This window comes from Platalea leucorodia (assembly GCF_965183815.1).
Source record: "Platalea leucorodia genome assembly, chromosome: 3".
NCBI classification, from domain to species: domain Eukaryota; kingdom Metazoa; phylum Chordata; class Aves; order Pelecaniformes; family Threskiornithidae; genus Platalea; species Platalea leucorodia.
The window spans coordinates 95,213,169-95,226,041 of record NC_138825.1 but is presented as its reverse complement, the minus strand read 5'-3'; the positions used below and the strand labels follow the sequence as shown (position 1 = coordinate 95,226,041).

Genomic DNA, 12,873 nt, shown 5'->3' with positions numbered 1-12,873 from the left:
GGAGTGGGAGAGCCCTTTCGCTGATGCTGTGCGGTTAGATCAGATTACGTGTCATGTGAAACCATTCCCGCTCTGCCCTTCACCTGTAACAGATGACACGGACGGATATAAGCTGGAAGTGGCATTATATATAGGGCAATTACCCTTTAATGATTCAGCCTTTGTAAGCATTTTGTCCAGGACACTTAAATTGATGATATGTATGAAAGCACTTCAGCAAACCCTGGTATTTTTACTTGTTTCTGGTTTCCAAAGGGAAGTTGAACTAAGTCATTATGAAGATTGTAGAGTAGGAATATTTGCCAAGTGCAGGTATTTTCTATCAGAGCCCTGTAGACCTCCAATCTGTAAAGTGCAAACTTTGCAGATATTTTTTTTTTCTTTTGTGGCTTTCTTTGAAGTAATTTATTAAGAAGAATCAAAAGAATTTAAAAAAATGTTTTGTACCCCCATTTACACAATTTCTAAGACTTTGTGTTCTGGAAGAGGTTAATATTATTAAACCCGGTTGTAGAGGAGTGATAAGAAAGTGTATTTCTGTTACTTTTGTTCTTCCAAGTTCCATCTTCTTTTATGTGTGGTTCCACAGGATAGTGCCTGTCATGATATTTCCTGTGTGATAACCCCCTGCTATTATGCTAAATATTTCCTCAATAACTGTTTTAAACCATTCCCTTTCTCATTTATTCCACAAGTCATTTAACCTTTTTTTGGCAAAGGATTCCCCAAGAATTTATCATATTTTTCTGAACTCTTTTTGATAAGCAGCCTCTGGACTGAAAGCAGAAGTGTTGTATCGAATGAGAAATGTAAGGTTCAGGTGATGCACTTGGAACTGGTCTGGCCAGAGTAGCATGCAAAGACCTGGAAGGAAAGAATGAACTACCTCTGTTCTTGATTAATTCAGTGGAGTGGTATATGTCATTTAACCCCTTTGCCTCACCCGTCGGTAATTAAGAGTTCCCAGTGTGGTTAAACCTTGCAAATCAACATGAATGCTGGATGAAACAAGACAGATTTCAGGATTCTTGTTAGAATTTTTGATGCCTGGAATGTCTTACTCCAATTTGGCACAAAGCAAAACTTCTTCAGTCTAGAACTTACATTAAAAGCAAATTACATTAAAAATATTGATACAATATTTCTTTGAAACAAAATGTGCTCCTTCAAACTCCAGCAGTTGCTGACTGAAATGGAAGCTGCTGATATTGTTGGTGTTACAGTTTTAATAGTGGTCATGAAACTGATAGGAGTGATAGTTCCATTTATTTGTGGCTCCAAGGTTTCCAAATTCTAGGCCAATTATATTAATACTAGCTTCTCTTTTCAGGTGCAGATCTTGCCTTTCCTGCTTCAATCCATGACAATATAGTTTGCAGTAAAACCTTTCAGATTCTTTACAAAAATGAGGAAGTTTCTGTGAACGACGTGATGATTTTCAAAATAAAAATGCTGTTAGATGAGAGGAAGGTAATCTGCCACTCAACTTTACTATATTCAGATAATTAAGTCTTTGTTATGTACAATTTGGATTAGTATAAATAAGAGACCTGAAAAGATTTCGTGCTTCTACAATTTCTTTTTAGATTGAGGAGTCTCTTAATGAAATGAATTTTCTGCTAACATTAGATCTACACTTCACGGATACAGACTATTCGTAAGTTTAAATATAGAAGATTTTATTAAAGCAACAATATATGTTAACTTTTTAAACTGATTAAGTCTGTATTAATATATAGATGTAGTGTGTTCATATTAGGCATATATGAGGGTAAAAAAGAAATTCAACACTGAAATCTGTTAAGATTTCATAACTGGTTTGTCTCATTCTGATTTTTTTTTTTTTCATATTTTTTTTTCCTGAGGGAGATGTCATTGCATTCCAAAGTATAGGCCTATGCTAAGTTGCTATCTGCATCAGTTATCAATAACTTGCAATTTAAATATGATTGTTCTAATTGTATGTTGTTTTGTTTTAATTGCTTTTTAGACCAGATGACCTGAGCACACTACAGCCAATTAGTAGCCGAACTTTAAAGTTGCACTTTAACTTACACCGGGGCCTTCATCATTACGTCAATGTTATGTTTGATTACTTCCACCTTTCTGTCGTATCGGTTATAGTCCATGCTTCTTTGGTTGCTCTGCATCAGCCATTGATAAGGTAATCTCTTGTTAATAAAATGCAATTAAATTATTGAGTGTCCAAATGGAAATGTTATAGAATACTTAGGAAAGAGTTAAATCTGTGGCTAATGTAGTTTTCTTTATGATGATTTTGGAATTCAGGGCCCAGAGGGGTGAGAAACTTCTTGTTTTCAAAGTTACCTGGAACAAATTCTGAGTTTGTTTTTGTTAGAAGTAAGAGTATGTAGTGTAGAAGAGAGATAATACCCAAGACCAGAGAAGAGGAGGAATGCATAAATATCTGTATTTATACATGTATATTTATAAATACTTATACATTTTCCTAATCGGGAAGATCTGCTCACTCTAGTTAGTGACTCAAATAGGTGCCATTAATACAAACAGGGCATCTTCTGTTAGCTGTCTTCACAGTTTTCAGTTACTACTGTAATGGCAACAATGTCTGCAAATGATGCATTTACCATTTTCTAAAGCAAATGGAACTGCAGAATTTCATTTTCTCTTTAAAAAAGCTTTTGCCTAATTTTTACTTACACCTTTTTATTTCATTTGACTTGTGTCACCCTTTGCAATCTCTATTTACCTTGCTTCTGTGTCTCAAAAGTAAGTGTGAAAAAGGGCTATGCAGTCAGTCACACATATGAAGTATTCTTTAAACAGCTTTTTCTTTAGCATATCTATCTGTGCCTTCTTCCATGGTTTTCAAATGCTCCATGCTACTTCCTCCAAGCTTCTTCATATTCAAATTCAGGCTGTGCCATGTGTGTCCAAACCTTTAGCTTAAGATACTCCCGTTGCTTGTCCCTGTCTTCACATCATGGAAAGCTGTGTCTCTAGGTATGTTAGGCAGCTCTTCTGTGCAGTAGGACTGTGCTGGTTTGGAGGATTCAACTGGCTTTTTTTCTTTTTTGTCTTTTTTTTCCCCTCCAAGTTGGATTGTTTTGGTGATGTGTTTTAGGCGTGGTTATATAGTAATTAAACTGGCATATCTGAAGGGATGGCGCAGCATTATTTGGGAGAAGAACAAGTAGTGAGAAGGTGGGAATTATCTTAAGCTAGTATTGTTGTTGAAGTCTGCATCTGATAAAATAACGCACTTAAAGTAGCAGCATGTATGTAGAGTGTAAGTTGTCACACTGTGCCAGAAGTGAAATTCAAGCTTTTCCCCTGTATTCATCCCGTAGCTGTAGGGCTGAACTTCACTTCATTGTAAGAAAATGAAAAACAGGTTTTGTTACTAATTTTCAGCCAGAAATGTATTTGTCCCTGCTGACTTTTTAAAAGGTTGCAGAAAATCTGAGGTTTTTCATACAATTTTTCCTCTGTTTCTGGCTTTTCAAGTGATCATACAATAATGCTATTTAATTTTAAACCTCAGCTTGATACAGCTTGTGTAAGGAGATATTGAAACAAAACAGCAACTTCCATGCTGCTTCGATTATCTTTAGAGTAGAATGTTACTGGTGTCCATAAAGTTATTTTAAGGGTCCAAGTTGTCCTTTAAATTAGTTTGGGGTGGGGAGAGGAAGAAACTTAGAAATTTACAGTGCTTTATTTCAGCTGGGCTATCCCACATTGTAATACTTAGCAAATACTTTATAGTTGCCGTATCCATATCCTGCTTGCTTTTCTGGAGCACCTCTTTCTGAAAAACCTGAACATTGCAGGCCTCACTCCCCTTCATCCTTTGGGCTTTCTGGGGTGATAGTTTGCTTCTCTGTTCGGGTCATGCTCACATTATTGGCATCCCTTTCTTTCCTTGGGGGTCACTTTTTGAGTGTCTTCCTTTTCAGAGTAGCATCCAGGTTTTCCTTCTCTCGGGAACAACCAGTATTAACACTTTCCTTGAAAGAGAGGAGATAATTCCACTTGGTTACGGCCCTGGAGTCCTGTACAATCTACTCTTTTTATTAACCTGTCATTGCTTATTTCTGGCCGTTATCTGAAAGTCCCCACTTTCTGTGTTCATTCATCTTTCATTAATTTTTCCTAGCTCTGTGTCCTCACAAGGCTACTGTTGTAAGATGCTCTCTTCTCCCAGGGCTTCAGGATGGCCTTTCCTCCTCAGTAGGCAGAGGAAAGGCATCCCTTAGGAAAACAGCAACAGCAGTTTGTGTGACAGCTTTCCAACTGCTTGCTACTGCTTTACTTTTAGGACGTAAAGTCCCCACAGCAAAGTTGGCAGAAAATGAATGCCTCTTAACCTGTTACAGTTCAAAATTTATCTGTATGGCTTAAACTTTCAGGAATATTGTTTAAAGTAGTTGAGGTTTGCATTGGAAAAAATGAGGAAGAGCTTCCACAATCTCCTGGCACAGAGTCTGCTGACCTTCATGTTGAGAGATGGCAACAGAACAGTGGAGGGTAATAATTTCTTAGATTTCTCCAACTAGCCAGAGATATGCTTTGAAGAGAACTGCTTTCGAAGCACTGCTCGCCTAGCACAGAACCAGAGACTAACTGAGGTATCTGGGTCATCCTGAGGGGTTTTAAAAGGGCAGCCCACTCTGCTAGGAACTTCCAGGATATTACTGAGAGTCCTTGTTTCTACTACTTTTCAAAAAAAATCAAGAGTGTTTTAACTATGATAGATTTGTGACACATAGTATGTTCAAATTATCAGTTCATTTGTGCTTTTTGCAGTTTTCCTCGCCCAGTGAAGAACACATGGTTGAACAGGAATGCACCAGCACAAAACAGGGACTCTGTGATTCCTTCTCTTGAAAGTGTGGTCTTTGGCAATAACTACACAAAACAGTTATCAGCAGATGTAAGAATATATCCGTATAACATTTTATTTTTATTTTGTTGGGCAGTGTTAATTTTATCTTCTCTGCAGAAATATTACTTGATAAAGAACGAACCTTGTAGGACTTGCTGCAGTGTGCCACATAATATGGGAAATGAGAAAAATTGTTCCAAAAGGCTACGTAACATGCTTCAGGAACACGCAGATGCAAAGCTGACAATATTTAGTGTTTAACCTTGTTTTTAAGATATGGCAATCCATTTAAAATCACAAAAATACGGATGAGGTTTGTGAAAAGAGGCAATTTATTCTGTTAACACTTCATTTACTGTACAAAATTACTATGTGCCTCATTTTTTTTTCCTTTTTTTTAGGGATGCAGTTTTGTTGTTTCAGAGTCTTTCCTCAGCCATGCCTATAATTTCCACTATACACTTTGTGCCAGTTTGCTGCTTGCTTTCAAAGGGTTACACAGCTATTTCATTATGTTAACAAAGGAGCTCCCCTCTTCTCACCGAATTGAACTGGGTATGTTGAGTTTAATAAAACGCATCACTTTTCTGTCGAGGCTTATTAAAAATACCCCTCTTCTAGACTAAACTGGCGTAAATTTCATACATCTTGTATATCTAAAATCTTTTTGCTCGAACTGAGCTGGAATTTAATAACTCAAGGAAAAAAAAAAAGAAACAAGTACTGTCACATTACTAATAAAATGAGGAGTTTCCAGCCTGAATTTATGCAAATATATTTTTTTCTTGTTGGTCTTGATTTGCCGTGTTATTTCAAGCTACTGTGTTTAGCAGTGAGAAAGTTAGAGAAATTCTTAATCCAGTAGCATGCTGCTCTTGGTTGTTTGTTATAAGGAAACATTGTATATTTCTATAAAAATTGGAACTCTGTAAGCTTTGATTTGAGAACAATATTACAATGGAAACTTATCTGAAAAAAGACCTACAAGAAGAAATTGCTGCTGACTCAATTTGTAGTGTAACTTTTGAAACGGACTTAGTTACCTAAGACTTAGGAAAAGATCTGAATAGACAAGAACTGTTTCTATAAAGCTGAGTAATTAAAATATGCTTTCAGAGAAGCTATTTCTTTTAATAAAATTAAAATTAAACTCTTACAGGACAGAAAGAAATTTAAGTTCTGTGACAATGAGGACTTCTAGTCACTACATTTGATAAAAGTAACTGTAAAAATATTACATGCCGGTATATTAGAGAGCCTAGCCTCAACTTGTGAACTAGGAGAGCGGTGAAAGTAAAAAAGGAAAACCTTATTGGCATTATAAAGGATGATTTAGATTTTTTCCTCATCAAGCTTATACCTTTTTAGTCATGTAAAGTTCTATTTAAATCTGAAAAATAGGTCTTTTGGAATTTCCATTGATTGTAGAAACATTTGTTGATTTTATATTGTTTAATTTTACTAATGTCAAAACTAAGCATTATGAAACAGTAAGGTTGGAAGTCGAGATATGAAAACTATTTTAAAAATGTGATGTGGTCAATTAGTGATTCAAACAGAGGATGTTTCACTTGTATATTACAAAATACAAAGCTATTTTTTGAATTTTTTGAATTTTTTTTTTAAGGGAGAGTGCATTACAAATCTGTGCATAGAAAAATACCAGAAACTGAGGTGTTTTCTTTGTAGAAGCTAAAATACTGCTACAGTTATGGTGCAAAGAATATTTCTGTGTCAGTTATCTTAATCTTGATATGGAGGGGAACACCCTATTAAAGGAATGACTCAACTCTTGGTCTTCCTTTTAAGGACAAAATGTGCTTTTTCCCACATAGAATCTGTGGGCGCTATTGTTGTTGTAAGGATAGGCTTAGACTAAATCTTGGTACTTAAACGTTTCAGATAGGACCTTGAACTCCCCTAAAATATTCCTACAAAATATATATGTAATGGAAAAAAGCCAGCCATTAAGTTACATAATTGGGTTGTACCTTTCAAACCTCATTGAAGTCACCCAAAACATTTTCATAAGCTTCAGTGGAACTTGAGTCAGACCTTTTGTCATTTCTATGGGTAATTTACCTTACCTTTAGGAATGCAAGCGTGAACAGAAATGCTCAAAATAAATATATGAAGAGAAAATTACTACTCACATTTACATTCACTGTACATATTCTGCTGACGGTTTGTTTCCGGGGGGTGGGGTGGGTGGGGGGTGGGGGGGTGGGGGTGTATGTTTTAAGTCTTTCCTAGAGTTACTTTATTTTCTTATTTGTAAATATTTTTTTCATTTATTTCAGTTATTTTTTATATATATTGATTGGCACAATTGATATAACAAAAAGGACTAATACCGTAAATATTAATTATGCTACTATTACTCACCTTTTGCTCATGAAAAATAACTAATGCCTACCATTAATGTTAATTTTTCTAAAATCCATCAAGATTTAAAAAAAAAAAAAAAACAAAAAAAACCCAAAAACCCAAACCTGTGTTTCTGTGATGTCTGTAAAGAAATTGAAGCTCTCTGGACTTCACAAAGTACACAATTGTCATTTGCATTTATTTTTAATTTTTAAAGTAAACGAACTGTTTTATAGTGAAGATTTTATGTGTGAAGTTTAAATGGGCTTTGCAGAAGAGAATCTCAAGTCCTGTTTAAATCCCAGAATCGTTACTTTTTTGTTTTAAATTATTATCTCTTTAATTTTGTTTCTTCTGTTTGCTTTGCTATTGCTCTGTCATATAATTTTGACACAAGACAGTGATTTTGCAGAAGCATGTGCAGACAACTGTTGGACTCAATAACTGTAATTGAGCATTTAAGTTTTATTGGGTTTAGGAAATAAAAAATGCTAGCTTAATGTATATCACAAGTGATATCTAATCTAGAAACTACACTAAAATTATATGCTTTCATGTACTGATCTAACTGCACTAATTGCTAGGCTAGCAATAAGCCTTTTTACTAACTTTAAGGCAAATAATAAATCACAGATGAAAAAAGGAGTGTAGTAACTAGTGATGTGTGTGCAATCCCTATAACTAGCCAAGGCCAGCATGCAGGTCCTTTATGAACGCCTTCTCAGAAGAAAATATCCACGAACCCAGAGAGACGCCTACCTAGGTATGTTTCCAAAGCAGGTGATATAACCCCTCAGATTTTTATTAGTAATATAAAATATTATATTCTTATTAACAATACAAAATATTATATTCTTATTAACAATACAAAATATTATATTCTTATTAACAATATAAAATATTATATTCTTTTGTAAACAGGAACATTATTTCACTATTCAGCTATAGTGAACATATGTTGAATTCTGATGAAGTCTGCAGAATTGAGCTACTTATTTCTAGGCTGAACATAGATAATAAAATGAGAAATTATTACTGGTTTTTGGTTTAGTGTTGTTCTGTTTTACTAAACAAAAACTATTGAAGAGTTCAGTCAGTTGTCACCATTTAAATACAATAGCTAAAAATTATAGTGTCATTTAATTCATCACAGACTCAATTTTTTAGATAATTAAAGACTAGTGCCTTTTGTTCCTGAGAAATCTTTCGGGTTGCTTCTGGTATCTCAAGGCTTGATTCTTCCAAACACTACACAAGACATTCTCAAAGGTGCATTTGTCTATATCTAAATGGCCAGTTCTCCCTTTGGAAAGTGTCAGTGTTGGCCAGATGCTGGACAAAAGACAACAGTGCTGTTTAAGCACAAGGAAGTTTGTGATGGGAAAAGAATAAAATGGCAGTTCAGTTTCATAGTAGGTCACCAGCTTAATCATCTATAAGTGCATTTGGGTTTTGTTTTAAAAAGAAAACAAAACTATCTTTTAGCAGAGCCAGCAAAATTGCATCAGATGTTTGCTGGGTGAACGTTACTGCTGTAGAATGTTAATATTTAATTTCCTGTTGTCTTATATTGTCTCTATTCTCTCTTTTTTTTTTTTTATTATCACATTGTAGTTTGGGATTTTCCATAATGATTTTAGACTTCAGAGTTTTACATGTTCTTCAAAGCCTATTCTCAATTGCAGTGTGACAGACAAGATAAATAATCAGTATTGTGTCTCATAAGTAAGCCATTTAATTTTTTCACTAATGACAAAATTTTTGTGGCCACAAACAGACCAAAAGTAGTATCATATCTTAAACTGTTTACATATATTTTCAGAGTAGTTACCATCAAGTACCGTTTAGGTATTATAGGTGTATGTAGTTTCTTTCAAAAACATTTCTAAACTTGTTTCTGAGAACTTCATGCATTTCTGCAATTTGCGTATTTTCTCAGAACTTTTGAGTTGTGTGAGTTATTTTGTTTGGCATTAAGTTTAAACCTAAGTATAATGGATGCAATTAGTTGAAAGTCAATATATAATTACCAAATCTAGGTGGTATCATTTGAAGACAAGTTGAGTAAACACACTTGCTGTTTTGTAAACCTATGTTCATTATCCATATCCTAAATTTGTTAGTGTGGGTTTCAAGGCACGTTTTGTTGGTGTATGTTTTCAAGAAACATTGTAGGTTTTTTCCTTAATACTGTGTTTCAAAAATTAATTTAAATATAAAGATTTGTTACAAACAATTTTAGGGTTTATAAATTGTTCCTTTGTTACTGGTACCTCAGATGTAGAAGGAAATCAAAACATAGTACTAAATTATTATTTAATTAATCAGATTTCCTTAAGTAGGGTAGGAATGATTAACAAGGAAAAACATCTTAAATGAAGGAATAGATCTGTTTTCTTTATAAATAAGTCATTCAAGGTTCAGATCCAGTTTAAGCTACCATACCATGGAAGATTGATTTGCTCTTAACATTGAGCTATTGAGAGAAAGATCAATTAATGAACAGTTTTACTTGACTAAAATATAATTCCTCAGACACTTGAAGAACTGTATTTATATTCATGTAGCTTGAAAATCAGGTAAATAATATACCTGTAGAAAAATGGTATTGAAATAAGATATCTCTGGAAAATCAGAGGTAGAAGAGGAATTGTGTTGCCTCAGTTATGAACGATGACATTGCTGCTGAATAGTTGAGCAGCTCTCAGTGGATAATCTGCAAATTGTATCATCTAAATTACAGTATTTTCAAGGATAATGTTGAATGGAAAATTGGTATCCTTGACAAGGCATCATGACAAGTGATCATGATACTCAGTTGCAGACCTTTTTTTTTCTTCTTTTTTTTTTTTTTTTTTAATTATTTGTGTTCTGTCCTCAATCTCAGAAATTAGTAAGAAATTATTTTATTGGGAGTTTATAATTTACTTGATTTAAAGTCAATTGTGGTACTTAATATGGCTTCAAGTTTTATTTGATGGGTTCTTTCCTTTTTATGTTTTAAAATTGTTTTGTGAGGTAATTGGTTTTATTCTGCAACTTGGAAAGTATATTTTTCATGGATATGTCCTCTCATCTTTCCAGAAAACATAGATGTAGAAGTTCGTCTTACAGAATTGTGTGAAGAAGTAAAGGTAAAATTTTTTTTCATTTATTAAATAAGTGAAATAACTATAAAAGTAGAGTATGCTGATTTCATATGCTATTTGGGAATAAACTGTTTGTTTCAGTGATAACATCCTGTATGTTTTTTGCCAACACTTATTTCAACTGCTCCTCATTCAAAGAGAAATTGCTCAACTGACTCCAAAACTTAACTATTGATCTGGTGGCTTGGTGTGTCAGTACTTTTGTATACTATGAAACTGAAGATTATAGAAAGGTGGGTTACTTATATTAAAATCACATTTTGAATTTTCTGCGTTTGTAATTTGAATTCTTTGTTTTTGATGGTATCAAATGACAATGATAAAAGGTCAAGCAGTAATAGTGAGTTGTACAAAAGCAGATTCTCCAGGTCATCCCCTCATCTAGAAGGACTTGTCCTGATGCTGTGGTCTCCTGTTTTCCCTACATTCTCAAGGAAACACTGTCTACTTCAGATTACTTAGATTTGTCTCCCCAACTCTATCCTTAGACAGAACTAGCCCCAGCTGAATAGCTAATTTCCTTGTCACAGTGAAATGTAAAGCATAGGTTTTACAACGTTTTTGAAAGATTGTCCATGTTTTGCTGGTGAGTGGGCCATCTGCCCAGCTTTTGAAGAACCTTCCATTACTGTAGTAGTATAACTTCAAGGAAATGTAATATTGGCTTTAAAAGGATGTAATTTGTGTAACTGGAGACAAAGCCAGCACAGTTAGCTCTCTATGGGCAGCTAATGTCTTACTTTATATGTTAAAAGCTTTTTTACACTTACATAGCTTCTGTAAATTCTTTCAGTACCTATGATATTTTGTTTCATTCGTTTCTCCCTTAGCTTGCTAAAGTACGTTTATATTTTTTCCTTTTTTTTCTTTCTGTTCTTTTGTACAGTTCTCATCAATAGTTCTTCCTCCTCTTATTTCCACTCTCGCCTACTAATCTGGTGTTTCAGTATTTGCAATCCTTTTTTTCTACTCGCTCTTTAATATTGCTGGAGTTGACTCTTTACTATCTTTACTTTTTAAACCCTTTGCCTCAGTGCCTTATATGCCTGCAATGAGTTTCTGAAAAACTCTATTTTTTTCTAAAGTGGCAGGGAACATAAGCCTAGTAGTCTACAATTGACTGGCGTGAAACTATATCACAGGATTACAGTACACTGTTAAGAAAGAAAAACGTTTTTCACACTGAATTTGTCTTGGTGTGATGTGGTTCTAGGAAGCCTATACTGTAAGACTGGTTCCTGAGCGTGTTTAAAGTGTATGTAGATACATAGCACCATATAAATGTTATTGTGAGTTGTGACTTTTCTGAAAGGGAGATGTCTTTATTAAATTTTTACAGTTGTATGAAATTTGGACTAACTTAGCAAGTATCAGTTTTCTGTTTTCTGATTGCTGATTCCTGATTTCAGGCACACTATATTTTTGCATGTTAGAAAATACAGCAGTTGCAACTCAGTTATGGTTGCTATAAATGGAATTGTTGCTTTAATTTAAGGTCAGGAGTCCTAATTCTAAAGACAACTGGATAATATTTAAAGCAACATAAAATAATCTGTTAGTGTTTTAACATAGATTAATTCAATTCTGATACTTAGACAAAGCAGTTCTCATTTGGAAGTTACTTTTAAAATTAAAATTCTTACTAAGATACTCGTACTAAGTATGCTTTTTTTGATTCTTGTCTGTACATTATGGTCTCATCTGTTAATCATGTAAATATGTTTTCCTAAATTCAGAAAATGGAAAATCCTGATGAACTGGCAGAACTTATAAATATGAATCTTGCCCAGCTTTGCTCGCTTCTAATGGCTCTCTGGGGGCAATTTCTGGAGGTCATTACCTTACAAGAGGAGGTCACAGCATTGCTAGCACAAGAGCATCACACATTAAGAGTAAGTATGGACTCTTGCTTTAGGAACTCTGGCATGTTCATACTCTTACTGGGATACATTGTTATGGAAATGTGTATCAAAATGAGACTCTAGATTCTAATTTTTCTAGGTTTTTCAGGGAAGATTAGTTGGAATCATAAAAGGAGCTGTTGGATTGCATTTGTTGGCTTGTATATCATGTTGTTAGAGCTTATTCTTGGAATGTAATACATAAAATACATTATTTATGTTTACAAGCCAACTAATTCATTGATCTTTTGAATAAGAAACGCAGTTCAGAAGGCAAATTGCAGTCTGTGAAATAAGATGTATTTGTGCAGAATGATGTATTTTTCTGCAGGAGCCATGCCTAGTGCCCACCCTGCATTTTACTTCCCTACTGCATTTAGGCTGCCTGCTTACATCATAAACCAAAGTGTACTTCCCTTCTGAATTGAGAATTTATAACATTCATAAGCTTTGAAAAGTCTCTTAGGTGGGATTTTAAGAAAGAAGAGATATATTGGAAATGATCTGGCATGTGAGTATGTGTGTATATGTATAAAAAGAGAGAGAGAGAGAGAGAGAGTACCTACACACACAATTGGTCTGTATG

At 34.3% G+C, this 12,873-nt stretch overlaps 1 protein-coding gene across 3 annotated transcripts in view; it reads left to right on the top strand.

Annotated features, from left to right (window-relative positions):
• FAM135A (family with sequence similarity 135 member A) overlaps window positions 1-12,873 on the top strand; it is a 93,349-nt gene that overhangs the window by 42,091 nt on the left and 38,385 nt on the right. For 2 of the 3 annotated variants that reach the window (XM_082306838.1, XM_082306840.1), the window contains exons 5-12: window positions 1,331-1,470; window positions 1,587-1,657; window positions 1,991-2,164; window positions 4,792-4,918; window positions 5,272-5,425; window positions 7,923-8,000; window positions 10,322-10,371; window positions 12,123-12,278. In XM_082306838.1, the coding sequence (XP_082162964.1) occupies window positions 1,331-1,470; window positions 1,587-1,657; window positions 1,991-2,164; window positions 4,792-4,918; window positions 5,272-5,425; window positions 7,923-8,000; window positions 10,322-10,371; window positions 12,123-12,278 (950 nt within the window). Of the gene's footprint in view, window positions 1-1,330; window positions 1,471-1,586; window positions 1,658-1,990; window positions 2,165-4,791; window positions 4,919-5,271; window positions 5,426-7,922; window positions 8,001-10,321; window positions 10,372-12,122; window positions 12,279-12,873 lie in introns of those variants that run through there. The other variant, XM_082306839.1, reaches the window with a different exon arrangement.